The following is a 17,269-nucleotide window of genomic DNA, read 5'->3' on the forward strand; positions in this document are numbered from 1 at the left end:
GGAGACAGACAATGGTAATGTCCATAAAAGAATTCAAAGTAATACCCCAGACAGCATGCTGTGCACTTTGTGGACTTTATAGTAGCTCATTTAGCCTCACAAAAACACAGAGCTGGATAGTTGTTTCTTGGGTTTTTTTCAGAAAAGGAAACCAAGGTTCATAGAGGTTTAGTGATTCATAATAGTCAACCGTTACTGTATTCTACTCAAGTCTTTGATCTTAACCTTACGGAGAGTTAAAGGTGAAAATCAGGTCTAGTTGAGACATCAGGACAGTCTTTTGAGATTGTGAAGAACTGTAGGAAACAAATGTATAAGACAGAATGGAGACGACAACTAAGTAATGAAATCAGGAGAGCCAAGCGCGTATGAGGAACAGCAAGGAGAGAAGCAACCAGAGTAAAGGGTAGGATTTGGTCGCAAGGTTGCAGCAGAGTGTCAATGGCACTGGCTCCCAAGCTGAAGGACCTTTATCTAATTCAGATGGCAGAGGGGCAGAGGGAGAAGCAGACTCCCTCTGAGCAGGGATCCTGACGTGGGGCTCGATCCCAGGATCCTGGGATCATGACCTGAGTCAAAGGCAGATGCTTAACCTACTGAGCCACCCAGGCGCCCCTGCATTTTTAGTAATAGAGAGAACAGAAACAGAGGTCACTGTGGTTGTGCCAGGGTAGGTCACCAATGAATCCCCAGCACCCAGGGTCATGCTTTGAAATTAATGAATGTAAGTCACGTATGAATCAGGCAACACCAAAAGTTAACATTAAATATACTCTCAATGCTCAGAACTCGAAGAAAACAGAGTGCTAGGTGAACATATCTGCAGACAATGGATAGGTTACCAGGCAAATAAGTCCTAATGGGAAAATCCAGCCTAAGGAAACCCCACAATACTCAGAAGAGCTGTGTAATATAGCAGCAAATATAAGCTTCAGGGAGACAGAAAGTGCACCCTCTAATTCTCTTGTCCCTTACCAATGGCATAGACCTACTTGCTCAATACTGTATTAATAATCAAAGGTGAAGAGCCTGTTCAGGATCTGCAGAAAGCAGAATCCCAGGATGTCCTATACACAGAAGTCTATACTCCACAGAACCACGGAGAGGGGGAGGCCATGCACACACAACCCACAGAAGCCCCTACATCAAGAGGGTGAGGCCCCCACCTCCACGGGCCAACCAGACCCCTCCCCACCAGCTCCACCCCCACTCTCCCAGCCCAGAACTAGGTCACAGGGATGACATCCTAGCAGTCCCTTGTAGCTAATAAATAACCCCCAGTGTTTTCCCAGCCAGGCACCACCTTCCTTCCATCAGCAGGTCTGACCCTTGGCACATCCCTGGTGCTCTCCATCCCCCATCCTTCCCCACAGCTGCATATAAACCCTGGGGAGCCTGAGGTCTAAGAGCGTGAGTCTCGGAAGCTGGGGGACAAGCACAGTACTCTGTACCCTCACCCCAGTCGCTCCGCTGCTAGCACAGCCCCAGGCTAAGAGCATGGACAAGCTCCTGCTTTGGGTCTTCGCCCTTGCCACTCTCCCGGGAGCCTCTGCTCAGACAGGTAGGGTGGTCAGGGAGCACGAGATGAGAAAAGGGGTTGGGGTTGGGTAAGTTATTTTTCTCCCTGCATGAGTGAGAGATCTTATTTCTCTACCCCACAGACCTCAGCGGGAAGGTGCTTGTATTCCCTCAAGAATCTTCTACTGACCACGTGACCTTGACTCCAAAGCTGGAGAAGCCTCTGAAGAGCTTTACCTTGTGCTTCCGAGCCTACAGTGACCTGACCCGTGCCCACAGCCTCTTCTCCTACAATGCCCAGGGCAAGGACAATGAGATCCTGGTCTACAAGGAAAGAGCTGGGCAGTACTCGCTACACGTTGGAGGAACCAAAGTCACCTCCAAAGTTGCCGAGGAGTTCCCCAGCCCCACGCACATCTGTGTCACCTGGGAGTCTTCTACCGGCATTGCCGAGTTTTGGATCAACGGGAAGCCACTGGTGAAGAAGGGCCTGAGGAAGGGCTACTCGGTGGCAACCAAGCCCAAGATCATCCTGGGGCAGGAGCAGGATTCCTATGGAGGGGGGTTTCAGAAGAACCAGTCCTTTGTGGGGGAGATTGGGGACTTGTACATGTGGGACTCCGTGCTGTCTGCACAACAGATCATGTCTGTGCAGCAAGGTTCCTACCTTCTTGATCCCAACGTCCTGGACTGGAGTGCTCTGGACTATGAGATCCAAGGCTATGTCGTCATCAAGCCCCTGGTCTGGAACTGAGGTCTTGAATCAACAAGATCCCTCGAAAATGAAATGACCAACGTGTACGGAATCTGCTCAAGACAATGCCACGTGAGATCCCATATCCAGAGGGCTTTCTTCTTTGAATTTCCTGTCTACACGTTGCCAAGTAAAAAAGTATGTTGTATCATGCCGCCTGCATTTGTTTAGTACTTGTTATGGTCTCAAGCACTTTCGCTTTGATTCACTTATTTGAAAAATCAGTGTTTGTTTTTTATCATCCAGAGCAATCAGGTTGCAAAGTGGGAGGGGAGGGGACCCCGTAACTAGGAAGACAGACCACAAAGCCAGAGCACTCCCTGAGTAGGGCAGTGGCAATACTGACAAGCTACTAATCATTTATACTAATTCCAAATGTGTGTAAAATTTCAAAAGGAATCCTATTTGGTTTTCCAACTAAAAATCAAAAAGAGGTCTAAGGTTACAGCAGAGAAACTACTATAATGAGAAAAGTAAAAATAATGCAGAAACCGACATCAAGCAATGAGGAAAACCAGCAGCAGGAGTGGAAACTAAAAATGTGGAGAAGTCTGGAGTCCTCATGCAAGATGGCAAATGTGCCTTTTTTTCTAAAAATTCCCAGTGGTATCATACGATGCTTGATTTTCAGGATCCTGCCCCGAAGTCATCAGGAATACTGCTCATGACTCCCAGTTCAAAATCCTATGGAACCCCGTCTCACAGAGAATGTAATTTAAACCGTTAATGTGACATGGTCCTCCATAACCTGATCCCCACTTACCCCCTTCAGGTAGAGCTCTTTGCACCCAGTATCCTCATTGTAGTACGACAAAATAGTTGTCCGATTTTATCAGTACTTTCATCACAAAAGCCACAAGCCACAGCTCCTCACCCATCCCCAACAGAAAGAGGGTGCCTTCTTAGAGAAGGACCCCCAAAGAGAATTTGGCAGCATATGGAAAATAAGGCAGGCTTTGCCCAGATAATGGGGCATGAAGCCAAGGGAAATCAGAAAGACCACATCCAGGAGAGCTTCAAAATAACAGAAGGGATTACTTCAAACTCCTGCATTCATTCACCCGGGATCGACCAAGAGGCAGACACCAGCTACCAGGAAGTAGGCTAGAACCCTGGAACTCCATTAACAGAGCAACAGGGTCAGGCAGGGAGTAGCGGGTAGAACCCGAGATTTGCCAGGGTGCTTAAATGGATTCTCAGGGACTTCCTAAGCACATTTCCATCTCTCTGGTGAGGTGCAAACCATTCAGAACAGCAAGTTGGCTAGCCAGGGACTTCAGCAATGTAGAAAATCCGTTTCCATTCACCAGCTCATGACTCCAGGTGGCTTGCTTTATAGTTTAACATCAACCACCTTTCGTGTACTGTGAGCACCGTACTTGTACTATGTGCGCTAGGAGAGACCAGCTCTTCCCGTGGAGGACAGGTTTTCCCCAGGAGCACATAGACATGTTCGCCCGGACACTATGCTGGGGCTCAACGGTTCACTGCTTTAGCTGAACAGCCCCCTCGGTCAAGGGACCTAAAACAAGTTTTAAGAAACGCAGCCAATGTATACTCAAATGGCATCATCTTTTTTTTTTTTTTTTATTGAACACCTACTCTGTGCCAGACACTATACCAGATGAAAATACAGAATTGAGTGGATCATGGTACTGGTCTTGGAGTTTATGTTCTACCCGGCCTGCGTTAGAACCCACACCCCACCATCTTTAGGCTTTCCTCCATCTCAGGGTATATTCTACTCCCTGTCTCAACTCCGTTAGATGGGTTATTTACCCTCAGTGATCATTTGCCACTTCTTCCATGTGTCTTAGAATCTAATATCTGTCTGGTTTCTTGCCTTTAGGGACCCTCTACCTCCTGAGACAACTCTTATAGACAGAACACAGCATAACTATATGCCAGTCCTTCCTTCTAGGGGACCCACACTTCATCCAAAAAGAAACACTCCTGCGTCCCTTGTCCCCATAAACTCTAGGGGTCCAGGCTGAATGTAATGCAGAGGACACTTTTCTGCTTCTACAATGGATTTAGCTTTCCACCCAGCAACCACCCTGTCGAGGTACCAGCAGCAGGACCCGTGACTCTCTCAAAGCAACAGCACTAGAGCCACAAGTCTCCCGAGAGCAGTTCCTCCCTATCCCCCCGTTCATCTCCTCTGAACCCCTTGTTTTGGCCAAAGGATGAGAGAGTCCTTGAACTTGTCCACCACTTCCTCCGAAAATTGCTATAAGTGGATCCACGTCATGTTTTTTATTAACTAACACCTATCACATCGATGGCTCCTTCCAAACTAAAGAAAGAGAGTTCCATTTTAACCTCATTTAAAATAGAGACAGGATTTCTAGCTCCTTGCTTTAGGCATTTTTCTCAGGTATAACGGTTGTCACAAGGAAAATAGCAGAACTCACAGAAAAACACTTCAGTCCTTGAGACTCCAGAAGGGAAATGGAAGGACCTGCAAGGCAGGGTGACCCAGAAACTTGACTGGAGAGTGATTCCATGTCAAAAACCATGGTAGTGGCCACTTTCCCCACACTGACCACGAAGGCCGGGAGATCAGTGGGAAGCAGCAGCGCACAGGTGTGCAAGGAGTGCTGAACCCTGCAGACAGCGCTCATGAGAAAAGCAATTTTTGAATCTTTATCTTGTACAAGGATGAATCGAGTTCTTATTTGTGAAGCTACAGAAAAAACCAGGTCAGAGCACTTAGCCTCATGGCTCCAGGACTGGCTTTTACCAGAGAAGTCTATAAAGGATTTTTCCTTGATAAGAGGGCTTGCAGTTTTGTTTTATAGGGGGAAACTCTGGAGGGGTCAGAGGTTAAAGCAATCAGGTCTCCTTGAGTTTGGGATATGCCTTAAAGCAGACTTGAGTTGGGGTGAGGATGAAAAAATTTCTCTAGAGCTGATCTAGAACCTACTAAGGCTGAACTCTGAAAGACACCAAGACTGTTACTTCCTTTAGCCAAAAAAAACCCTGCAATTTGTTTACTTGGCATTGCGGTGATCTTCTGCAAATAAATCATGATTGCCTGGTATGCTCTGAAACCATGAAAGAACACAAGCAGATCCAACAAACTCAAGGTGGGTGGACTCTCAGGTAGGAGAAGACTTCCCTCCCAAAGAAAAGTCACCAGTCTTACTTAATTCAAATAGTTCCATGTAATCCTGTTTCTTAACTCCTCCCTTGCTGGCTCCCTAGATCTATTTGGTTTAAAATGAAAGGAAAAGTAAAGGACCAGGGCAAAAATTCAGGGGGTGGGGGGGGGAGAGACAAGAACCCCCCCACACACACACACACCCCCCATGGTCTTTTTTAACTCACAATTCCTTCACACACAAAATGTCATTACAAGGGCTCAGCCTACCTGGCATTTTTTAGGTTTTTTAAAAAACAGGTTCTGTTTCTAGGCACATATTTTGGTTATAAAGATTTAGGCATTTATAAATACCTATGGCTTTTGTCATAATTTCTTCCCTTTGCAAATGGTGTTTCCCTTACACCCTCAGTGTGTTTTCCCCTCTATTTGTCTTTTTCTTCTAGTAGAAATATTGGCTTCATGGCTAAAATTTTGATGCATGAGCACATTTCCGTATTTTTCTTCCCCCACAGGGTTTCTATCCTTCTGGAATGTATAAATCATCTTGAAATCTCTCTGTGCTATACCCTGCTTTCAAGATTATCTACCGGTGTGTCCCTCACACAGAAACACCCTTAGGGTGCGGCCACCGGAGGGCTCAGGTTTGGGTGGGGGGAAGGGCTGTTTCTACGTGCCCAGCTGCTGTCACTTCTGGCCGGGTAGGCTCAGAAGGTCAACCCCCTGCCCATGTCAAAATCCTCCTTAAGTTCACGGACCCACGTTCTAACCGGTGAGCATTCATCCCAGGCAATCTGCAGTGGCCGACTGAGGAGGATGAAGAGTGATTTACTTCCATATCCCCAACTTCCCATCTTGTCCTCTGGGGCTACCCTCACCTCCAGAGATAGCAACAGCCCTGCATTTGTCATCTGAGCCATACGGTCCTCTCAGGAATGCTTCTGCACCTCAAAGAAAGGTGGAGAAGGGAGCTAAGTAGGTGATTGCCCTTAATCTGCACACAATGCTCAAACATCACTGGAAACATAACAAGATGCACTGAAATAGAACTTGTAAAGTGGAATGTGTTTGGAAAGAATGCTAGGGAAAGTCAGGGTGAGCAGATGACCCCTACTGTTGGAAGCATAGCTGGCCAGTGGGGAGGACGGGACGTGTGGAGGCCAAATCCCACTGAGCACAGCTCCCCCACCACCACCACCACCACCGAGCAACGGGAGCAGAGGCGGTAGCTCCTCCTCGTGGCAGTGCTTCACCCCTCCCCCACAGCCCGCACACCTTTCCCCTGAGCAGATACTAACGCGGAAAGAACACTGCTTTGAACACGCTCTCACAGGTCTTCATCTGCATGGGAACACGTGCATTCATTTCCAAGTTTTAGGGAGGTCTTAGGATAGCCTTTCATGGTCTGTTCAGTTCAATCCAGTTGTGCACCATAGGCAATAAAGTTACTTTTCCCCAGGAGTCAGCCATCCTGTCTCTACCTTTATAATCTCCTCGAAGAAGGTAAATTCGTATTTACCTGAGGCATGCTTTACAATGAATCTGGCCAGTTTAGGGTGAAAGCAACACTACTTTTCAGACCACAATTTAAGGATACCAGGGATTTTTTTCTTTCTCCTCCTGACAATTCAGTTGAGTACCTTCTCTTCCCTACAACAAAACGCATACTGCTTCCCTCAGTATCTCCTTCACCACTTACCGTCACTCATTGCAACAGGCTCATCAAGAAACTGAAAAGGCAGATGCGATCTGTGGTTCTCATCCATGGGTTACCGAAGTTCTTTGTTCACCCCCTGTAACCAGGCTTTCCAGCCCCAGATGCTACTGAAACTGACCAGTCATCAGTCACCTCCTTGCTCAATCGAATGTCTCTTCCCAGTTCCCCTCCTTGACTTCTCCTAACTCTTTATGAGCCATACTTTTATGCTCTGCAGCAGCATGCTGGCTAGTTCAGTTCAATCCTCACTGTAAGTACATGTAAAAAGTCAGTCAAGTTTCCTGTAACCTCAATCCCTCCGTTCCCACATAACAGTGAACACATCAGAACGTCAGGTAGATCTTTGACTTTTTCTTGCATATGTAATGTATGTGCATTCACACATATGCACACACACATTTTAATCTCATTACTGTTCCTTATATGGTCTTGCCTAGTGTATTCCACACATCCATCCATGGTGACACAGCAGCACCTTTCAACAGCCCCTTCACCAAGGGAGGAAGGGTCGAGGTCTGCTGCCCAACCTAGTTGCCTCTAGTCACATGTCACTTTTTGGCCCTGAAACGCAGCCAGGGAGACTGAGGAATCGAATGTTTACTTTTATCTTCAAATTACCGCTCTACCTCATCCTTTCTACAAAGCTGCCTAGAGTCGCACGGTCACTCTGGAATCTTTACCTTTCCAGTTGGTTGGTCTTTTTAAATTACTTTGTGGCCCACCCATTTCTACCTTAAACATTTGCCTCCTTGTTTTCCGGGCTGGAGTACTTTCCAGAAAAATCTGCAACATCTTCTAGATTGTGTTTCCCAGATTCCCAGTGTAGGTTTCCTTGATGTCCACACCTCTGCAGCCTGCTGTCACCTTGTTCTTTAAAATGGCCCAAACCACCATCCGATAGATGGTGGCTCTCTCCCAGAGTCCCTCACCAAACTGCTAGGAAAGATGGCGTGTGCTCGAAAGCGGAGAGGTAGGACCAGAGAGGCCCTAGGATTTCTTCCCATCATCGTCTTGCCTCCTGCTGGCTCCCTGTGGGCACGGTGCCATCACCCAGTGCTCTCTACTCCCGATACCATGAACACAAGACCACACATTGGGAGGGACTTTACATAACACAGAATATTTGACTTTGAGTTGTTAAACTTCCTTATTCTTAAAATTCCCTCTGCCAAAAAAAAAAAAAAGGTTATTTCTTTTATTCAGTTATTTCTTTTATCCTGTTACTGGTCCTTTTCTCCCGTCACCTGCCCCTCAACCCTCAAGTCCCTCTTAGCATGTTTACAACAAAGCAATTTGCCGACAGTTTGACGAAACATCTCGGCGGAGCCCAGGGTACCTCATCCACACACCCATTAAAACGTTCCTGAAGATCCTGTCCCTGAGATTAATTCTACCAACGATACACTGTTCCATGGTTTTCCTAAGGGACAGCTACCCGCAAGCGACTATCTCCGTAAAAGCCCGACTCCCTGCCCCCCATTTCCTTGTTCTGGCTGCTCACACTTTCCCTGGAGGAGACAAGCAAAGCTGGGGCAGCACGGGCTCAGGCCCCTGTGGGCTGTTCTTAAAGGCAAAAGCCTCCCATCCACGCCCTACAAAAATAGCATTCGTGAGGAGACTTTGAAAAGGTACATGTGGTGGTCTCATCTGATGGGGACTCCCGGGCCAGAGGCTTAAGGGAGGATCAAGCAGAGAGCAAGAAGTGAGAAAGGGGAGAGGGGATAAGCTAGCCATTAAACCTACGCGAGCACCCTGATTACGGAGAACCACAGACCGCGTGCAAGTGTGCGTGTTCTCCGGATCGCTTTCTCCACCCCTGCGCGAGCCCACGTCGGGAGGCAGACTGCTCCATGCTGACTCCCTGTATCGTTCTCAGACACGGCAATTGAAGAATGCAGAGAAAGAGCCTCACAGAGGTGAGGGAGTTTGTTTTCCTGGGCTTCCCCAGGTTTCGTGACTATCAGATTGCCCCGTTTGTGGTTCTTCTCGCCCTGTACACATTAACCCTGGCGGGCAATGCTATCATCACGAACATCATCTGCATTGACCCTCACCTGCACACACCCATGTGCTTCTTCCTGAGCATGCTGGCTAGTTCAGAGACCGCGTACATGCTCGTCACCATTCCACGGATGCTGTCTGGTCTCCTGGCCCAGAATCAGCCCATCTCCACAGCAGGCTCAACCGCCCAAATGTTCTTTGTTGCCTTAGCCAGCAGCAACTGCTTTCTGCTCACCGCAATGGGCTATGACTGCTACGTGGTACACAGTCCTCATGAGCAAGAGGGTGTGCGTCCAGCTGATGTGTGGCACCTCTGGCATTGCCTGGCCGTGGCAGTCGTCCAGGTGACATCCATATTTACCTTACCCTTCTGTCACAGAGTGGTTGGACATTTCTTCCATGACATCCTCCCCGTCCTAAAACTCTCCTGTATTGACACGGCTATCAATGAGATCATCAACTTTGTTGTCCGTTCATGTGTGATCCCAGTCTTCATCTCCTACGTCCTCATCGTCTCCACCATCCTCAAGATCAGCTCTGCCCAGGGCCGGAAGAAGGCCTTCGCCACCTGCGCCTCCCGCCTCACGGTGGTCACCGTCCACTATGGTTTTGCCCCCATTGCCTACCTCAAGCCCAAGTCTGAGGATTCTGCAGAACAAGACCTTCTTCTCTCAGTGAGTGATGTACACCATCAACCCTCCCTTGCTGAGCCCTGTTGTCTACAGTCTGAGGAACGAGGAGGTCAAGGATGCCCCACGCAGAGCTGTGGGAAAAAACATTTAATACACTGGCCCCTTCTGTACGAGACGTCTATCCCTGAGCAACATGCATCTTCACTGCCTCCAACCTTACCGGCGTGTCCTGAGCAGTCCCTTCTGCGATGGGATGTGCCCATCTTGCTTCAGCACCCCTACCATCAAGTCTTAATCTTTGTTTCCATATATTCCAAAGTGTTGTGCAGGCATTTTCATCTGGGTATCTGAAAGGTCAGGGAGGATGGCATGATTTTTAAGGAAATATATCTGCATTTCTAGAGTAGGGGAGGGAACTTCTCAAAAGCACATTAAATGCAGTAGTTTTAGGTTTGAAAATAAAAATGTAACTTTCATACTATAACCTGCAGAAAATTAAACTAGACCAAACCTTCCCAGCAAGGTAAGAATAGTCAATCGCAAAGTTATATCAGAACCTTTGGGAAAGATGAGATGTGTATTTTAAAAAAAAAAAAAAAGTTCAGAAATTTGGAAGATACTGGTCTAGTCCTTGAAAGTTTAGCTTGTATTATTTGATTTACACTAAAGCCTTTGCTTCCATTCAGTATGGGTCCCCAGAGTGCTGGTCACAGCTGTACGCTACACAACCCTTGGGTCCAATCTGACCGTGCTCATCAGAATCTCTCTGGCTGTTGGTTCTCTCCATGGAGCCAGCTTCTCGTTCATCATTATGAAGAAAAATAAGTTGGTCAAAAAGCTGTGCTCTGTTTGGAGTGAGAACCATGAAAGTATTCTTCATTTGCACACCCCATGGCACTTCTTGGGTAATACCAAAAAAATAGGAAAAAAAAAAAAAACACGACAACCAACACCAGCATTCAGGAATAGTTGCTCAATCCACCCCCAACCCAAGAAAAAAGGTGGGGGGGGGGACACTAAAAAGAAGGAAAAAAAAAGGTCTCCATTCCTACCAGGTCTCCTAAAGAAATTGTCCTTTCCCCCAGAGCTTCTGGGAGTTACTCTGGTTTCCTGCCTGCACATACCTCTTACTACCTCAGGGGATGGTAAGGAGGGTCGGACACTTCAGTCTCATGCCTTTTTCTCCTCAGTAATGTGCCCATTCCTTCCTTTTCCTTCACCTGAGAAAGGAATGGTGACATTTAAGGAGCTCATCCAGTGTAAGGTCTGGCTGTACAGATATCTGAGATTCTAGGTGGGAAAACCCTAGTTCTCTCAAGGTCTGGTCATCTCTTTGTAGTTTGTCCTGTGTCTGAGATTTTGGCGTCCAGGAGGCAAGCCTTCCCTCAAAGCTTTTGAGAGGTCCAAAGCCAGGTCCAAAAGTCCTAGATCTGCTAGAAGATCTTACCTGACGGTGCTCTCGTGTTCAGCACCCCATGAATCCCTCTCCCACATCCAAAGATGACATCCCCACGGGGGGGAAGGGGGCATGCCTTCCTCCAGAAGGAAAGGGTTTCTCCGACTGCATGACAGGACCCCTCCCCCTGCCAACAAGACCACCCATAATGCCAACTCTTATCCATCCTCCTCCATACCTACGGGACCAACAACTTTTCCTGTCCTCAGACCTGTCCTTCTGTGTATAGAAGGGAGGCGGTGGGACAGGGAGGGCTGTTCTGAGCAGGAAAGCAGGGTGGGGACCAAACCTGCTCTAACCCAGCCCAGCAGCAGCAGCAGCTCCCCCAGCCCCTGCTCCCTTTCCACTTCTCCACACAGCCACTCTTCCTCAGTCCAAGGAGCAAAGCAGAAGTTTTCCCCAGGATTCTCTCTCCATCCAGATGCCCCCAACAGCAGACACACCACAAGCCACCTGTGCACTCAGACGTTAATCAGAGCTGGGCCCAAGAAGAGCTTCCAGAGTCGTCCCAAACCCTAACGGAGAAACCCCTCCTCCAGACCTGCTGCCTCCAGTCATTCAACTAGGTGTCCGGGTTTTTAACTTGAGGAGTTCCTAACTTTTTAGAGAAGCTGCTGCATCATAGGGTGGAAAGGAGAAAGACCTGAAGTCAGAAGCCTGGATTCAGGGCCTTGCTCTGTACCCAACAGCACCCTTTGTGAATAGAATGTTTAATTCTACCTCGCTGGCCATGAAAAATTTTTATGATTTTGTTAGTTAACGTACAGTGTAATATTAGCTTCAGGTGTACAATATAGTGATTCTACACTTCCATACATCACCCAGTGCTCATCGCAAATGCACTCCGTCCGCATCTCCTGTTTCCCCCCTCCCCACCGGTAACCATCAGTCTATAGGTAAGAGTATTTCTTGGTTGGCCTCTCCTGGGGAAAGAGGTTTTGTTTAATCCCCTTACCTATTTATTCTGTGCAGGCTTATCCAACCCAGGCAACTGTTCTTTCTTACGTGTCCCGACAGTTCTGTGTGTGAAATTCTGTTAATGTAGCATTTTTCTCATTGTGCCCTTGTCTGACCGTGGTGGAGTTTCTCTCGCTGGGTCATGAACAAGTACATTGGGACCAGGAAGGATTCTTCTCGTGTTAGAAACCATCCCGCAACAGCGCTCTGCAGAATGAGTGCTCGAGAAATCCTCAGTACTTGAGCACCCACTACGTGCACAGTGCTCTACCCGGACTTCCTGGCTTGTTTTCAGCAGGTGGACACCCGCTCAGCTGTTCTGTGACCTCTGCAGTTGGCGCTCACCTGAAAGACGGTAATAAGCTGGCCCATCGTGGCAGGGTCACGAGGGTCCATATTCCCCTCCTTCCCCAGATTTCCTGCGAGCCAACTTCCCAGTGCTTCAGGACCCCTAATGTAGTCACTGCACTAACTAATCCCTTAGCATCACAGAACCAGAAGCGGTTGACTTTTTCATTAAAAAAATCCCTACCCATACCAGGATAGGATCTTTAAAAACTTAAGTTTTGAACCAAGTGATGGGCCATATAAAATTAAAGATTAGGACACTTAGCACGATGTCCTAAGTGAGAAAAAAAGTCAGATAAATACTGTATGATCTCACCTACATGTGGGATCTAAAAAAACAAACTCAGATCAGGCTTGTGGTTGGCAGGGGTGGGGAGGCAGGGGTCAGGGAACTGCGTGAAGAGGGTCAAAAGGCACAAACCTTCAGTGAGAAGAGAAATAGGTTCTGGAGAGGTACAACAGGAATGACTTTAGGTAACAATACTACACTGTATTATTTGAAAGTTGCTAAGAGACTAGATCTTAAAAGTTTTCATCACAAGGAAAAGAATTTGTAACTACGTGTGGTGACGGATGTTAACTCATTGTGGTGATCATTTCATGATATACACATATATCAGAGTATGCTCTATACCTTGAACTTACAGGTTATATGTCAATCCTATCAACAGAACTGGGCAAAAATAATCATGACATATCCTAATACTTTTGGCAAATCCATCATAGGCCAAAAAAAAAAAAAAAAACCCCCTCTAGAAATTTTTATTTTTTTAATCACACCGAAACAAAAGCTCAGGCCCCTTTGTTACTGGGACGAGAGTCCGCAGATTTCTCACCACCTAATCTCCCAGCCCCTATTTCTCCTGCCTTAAAAGGTATTACCTGGGAAGAAAGCTAACTCAGAAACACCAGCCATCAGCAACCCGAGGCTTGGTTGTGGGAAGCAACTAGCTCGGGAAACTAAGAGCAGAGGGCAGTAAGGGCTAAGGGTGTGTGCCCTCCGGGTCTATCTTTTTAGAGACTCATCTCTGAGGGGAATGAGAATTCCAGAACAGGAAGGCAATGTGTCTGAAGCAGAAGGCAGTTACTGTTTGTGGAGGATTTACCACACAGCTGCTGCTGTGCTAAGTGGTAGTCCTCATTATTTCATTGAAGACTGTACTCCAAATCTTCATACCACTTTGCATCTCCTAACAGTCTTCAAAGACCTTCTTTGATCCTTACGATAACCTTATGAAGTATGTTTTATGTCCATGTTTTAGGTGAGTGGTAGGAACATTCACTGGCTTCGAGTCACGCAGCTGGGTCAGGGACAGAGCTAGAACGGATACCAAGGTCAGCTAGCTAAGGTCAGACTATGTCCTTTTCACTCTACCACCACTCTTGCTTATCTTGACTCTTTTTCAAAGATCTTATATTCTCCTTTCTGAAAGAGGTTCTATTCTTTAAGTCCCTCTGGTCTCATCCTGGACATCACTTCCCCCAGGAAGTCTCCCCAAAACAGCTTCGGGAGATGTTCCCCCGTGACCCCCCAACACCACCCTATGCAGTCTCTTCATTGGCCACGTATTGAAACAACCCATCTCCTAGCCTGCCTCCCCCCACCACACAGCAACTTCTGGACAGAAGAACTGCTTCAGGATCCTCACTGCCTAGCACGGTTCTTGGCACAAATATCTCAACTCTATCAGGTCCAAAATTGGAATGTATAATGAACACATCTGAAATGGTGTCTATTGGCTAAACGTACTGACCATGGGCATCCACTGCTCTCCTGCACTATGAAATGTCCAGGTTCTCAGGATGGCCATTTTCGCCTCTGTTCTATTCTCCCTGGTTCAGAAATGTTTCCCTCTTTTGTGATCTGTTTGGGATGTGAGGTGTCACATTTCTGAGCCGTCAGTGCGCTGGACAATGGCAGCAATCCTTTCTCATGCACAGTTCCCAAACTGGGGTGGATCAGAAAGAGCAGGTGGGACCGCAGAGTTACCTGCAAAGAGCATCTTTGAGAGCTCACATAGCATAGGGGTGGAGAACAAGGATCTGGGGTCAGACCGGGTTCTAATTTTACCTCTGCCACTTGCTGGATGTTCTAACCTCTTTGCGTCTCTTCCCAGGTTTGTAAAATGGAGGATGGATTGTATCTAGAGGAAGAGCTCATTATTCCCCCGTTTCCAGCTGGATTTTAGCAAGGTTAAGTCAACTTTATCAAAGATCTCCTACATGCCAGATACTGTGCAATAGTAGTGATTAAGGCACCAGGCCCCTCACCTTCATAATGTTAAGAGAAAAGCAGGGTGTCCAAAAATTAAGTAGCTACAAGAGGTAGGAGCTATCTTAGGATGGAAGAAATACGGGATATTAGGAACATAGTGGGGGGTTCTAACCAAATGCAGGGGTCTCAGAAGAGCTACTGGGGGGGTTTAAGCCTGGTAAGGGTCACCTGGATGAAAGGTCAGGGAAGAGTCTGGGAAAGGAAGACCAGAGGTACATTCCAGGCAAAGAAAGCTGCATTTGCAAAGATATGGAAGAGAAAATTTGAGAAATGCTAAGTTTTATAGAGCTAGGGTGTATGTTCACAGGGCATGACTGGCGATCGAAGTCAATAGTAAAGGCAGTCACAGGACCTTATGAGCAGAACTAAGGAGGATGCGCCCTAGAGACAATGGAGGACACTTAGAGGTCTTTAAAGCAAGGATGGGAGTTATCTGTAATGCAGGAAGTTCACTGCTGGCAGAAGGAGAAACAGATTAAAGGCCAAGACTGGCAGAACATGGACGAAAAGCCACCATGGGGCTACGACAGAGGGGACAGTAGCCTGAGCCGGCGGGGAAGCAGTGTCGAAGGAGAAAAATGGGCAGACCTGCGATCATGGGAAGTGGGACTGACACTCCCTGGTTCTAGGTTAAATTTGGGGGTGATGGAGTCAGAAAGGACACAGGGAGTCCTGGCTTAGGCAGCTGGGCAGACTGTGGTACCCTCAACCAATACGGGAGCCCTGGAAGAGGAGCAAGTTGGGGCGGGGGGGAAGCAGATAGAGTTCAATTTTAGGTTTTTTAAGGTTGAGGTGTCTGTGGGGTATTCAAGTGGAAAAACCCAGGAAGCAGCTGGATCCATGGACCTGGGGCTCAGGAGTGTGTGGAGTCAGATCTAGCTGGAGGATCCTAAGCATATCGATGAGGACTCTCACAGGGAAAGAATGGGCTCACCCAGGGAGGACACCCAGCTAGGGTTGAAAGCCAAGGAGCAGAGGAGTTGGGTGACCGGTTTGGGGGTGGGAGGGTGGTAGTGACAGTAAGAGGAGCCATTAGGAAAGCAACCAATGGGGAGGAGAGGGATTCTCTGCTCCAGGCGAGAGAGAAGCTCTAAGGTCCCTCACGGGAGGAGAGGGAGCAGGGGGTAGTCAGGAGCCTCAGATTTCACTGAAGTCAGCCCTGGGATCCAGCAGCTGTTGTGCAGAAGGGGAAAACATTCCCTCCTTCCTCTGACCGTCTCCCTCCTTCCTTCACGCCACACAGGAGTCCGGAGGATGACTGGGGCCTCTACCCACTGCACAGACCACTAGCTCAGTGCAGAGATGGGAGTCCTCGCCCCCCAACCCACTGCCATGCTCACAGAGCATGCTCCCTCCAAAGTTGGGGGTGAACCTGAAAGGGAGGGAAGAACAGTGGGGGCTCCAGGTGAAGCTGCATCCCAGGAAGGAAGACTCGGGCAGGCAGCTGATGTCATTCTTTCTACGCTTCTGCGGCCACTGTCACAGCCCGGTACTGCCATCCTGGGTGTCTCAGCACAGAAACAAGCAGAGCTTCTAAACTATCCCACCCCCGTGGAGACACAGAGTATGAAGAGTACAAACGAAGGGGTAATACTCCCCTAATCCTCAAGGTGACACAGGAAGCCTCTCCCCCAGCCTGGGCGCAGCTGCCTTTGGAGGAGTCTTACCAGAAGGCCGCCAACCCTTCAAGGAACAGGTGTACAAGAGTGTCTTGCTCTCCCAGACTTAAAACCCTATCTGAAGGGAAAACGCATTTTAAAGAGAGTCACCAATATTTGGGGCTCATCCAAGGACTGCAGATGCAGCCTTACTCCCCCCACCCATCAGAACCACAGCCTTGTCTTCTCCTCCAGTCTTCTCCCCAAGTCTAACAAAGAACCACACCAGGGGCTGTGGGGATCCCCCCATCCTTTCATTCTGAGTCACAGAACCCCACACGTAAACGCCTCATGAAGGGCTTCCTGACCTCTCCCTCCCTCGTTGGAGGCAAGCCAATTATTTTCCCATGGAAACCAAGGATCACTTCACCCAGTCACTGCAAAGTGAGCCTGCCTGCTACAGCCCTTCTGGTTCACCCTGTTCTCTAGTCCCTGCACGACCGATGGTGTCCTCCGCCCGGGCTGGGTGGGGCTGGTCAAATACTGTCAGTCTCCTCTGTCTAACGCCAGGTGTCCTGGGTTTGGCCACTTCATGCCATCTCTAGTGGGGGATCCCACTTTCACCAACAGGGTAAATAGGTGATCAGACACAGGGCATATGGCAGGACAAAAAAAAAAAAAACATAGAAGTTTCTTATGATCAAATGGACCCCACTGAGCGGGCTAGGCTGGGGGTAACTTGTAGGTCCCCCCCCCGAGGGCAGCCTGCCAAGGGGCTCCCATAGCAGGAGTGTCCCTGTCTTCTGGAAGAGGGTCTCAGAGGGAGGCGACTCTGCATCCCCATGTTTAGGTGGTTTTATAGGGCCTTCCAAACAACTCATGCATATGTTAGAGCTGACATTTAGAGGTC

At 48.1% G+C, this 17,269-nt stretch overlaps 1 protein-coding gene and 1 pseudogene across 1 annotated transcript; both read left to right on the plus strand.

The window, feature by feature from the left end:
- The first annotated feature begins 1,383 nt into the window (after positions 1 to 1,383).
- Positions 1,384 to 2,425, plus strand: APCS (amyloid P component, serum). The gene is made up of 2 exons (XM_025860702.2): positions 1,384 to 1,561; positions 1,662 to 2,425. Exons 1-2 carry the CDS (start codon positions 1,498 to 1,500, stop codon positions 2,270 to 2,272), a joined length of 675 nt encoding a protein of 224 aa, XP_025716487.1. The 5' UTR covers positions 1,384 to 1,497; the 3' UTR covers positions 2,273 to 2,425.
- A 6,559-nt stretch (positions 2,426 to 8,984) lies between these two features.
- Positions 8,985 to 9,876, plus strand: LOC112814932 (olfactory receptor 10J5-like; annotated as a pseudogene).
- The last annotated feature ends 7,393 nt before the right edge of the window (positions 9,877 to 17,269 follow it).

This window comes from Callorhinus ursinus, unplaced genomic scaffold (genome assembly GCF_003265705.2).
Source record: "Callorhinus ursinus isolate GAN/ISIS: 27379988/994484 unplaced genomic scaffold, GSC_fseal_2.0 scaffold88, whole genome shotgun sequence".
NCBI lineage: Eukaryota > Metazoa > Chordata > Mammalia > Carnivora > Otariidae > Callorhinus > Callorhinus ursinus.

What these genes read in the sequence shown, in the direction of transcription:
- APCS (XM_025860702.2), top strand. Translation starts at nt 1,498, where the DNA reads ATGGACAAGCTCCTGCTTTGGGTCTTCGCCCTTGCCACTCTCCCGGGA. An exon ending in GGGAGCCTCTGCTCAGACAG is followed by an intron (nt 1,562 to 1,661) that starts GTAGGGTGGTCA and finishes TCTACCCCACAG; the next exon opens with ACCTCAGCGGGAAGGTGCTT.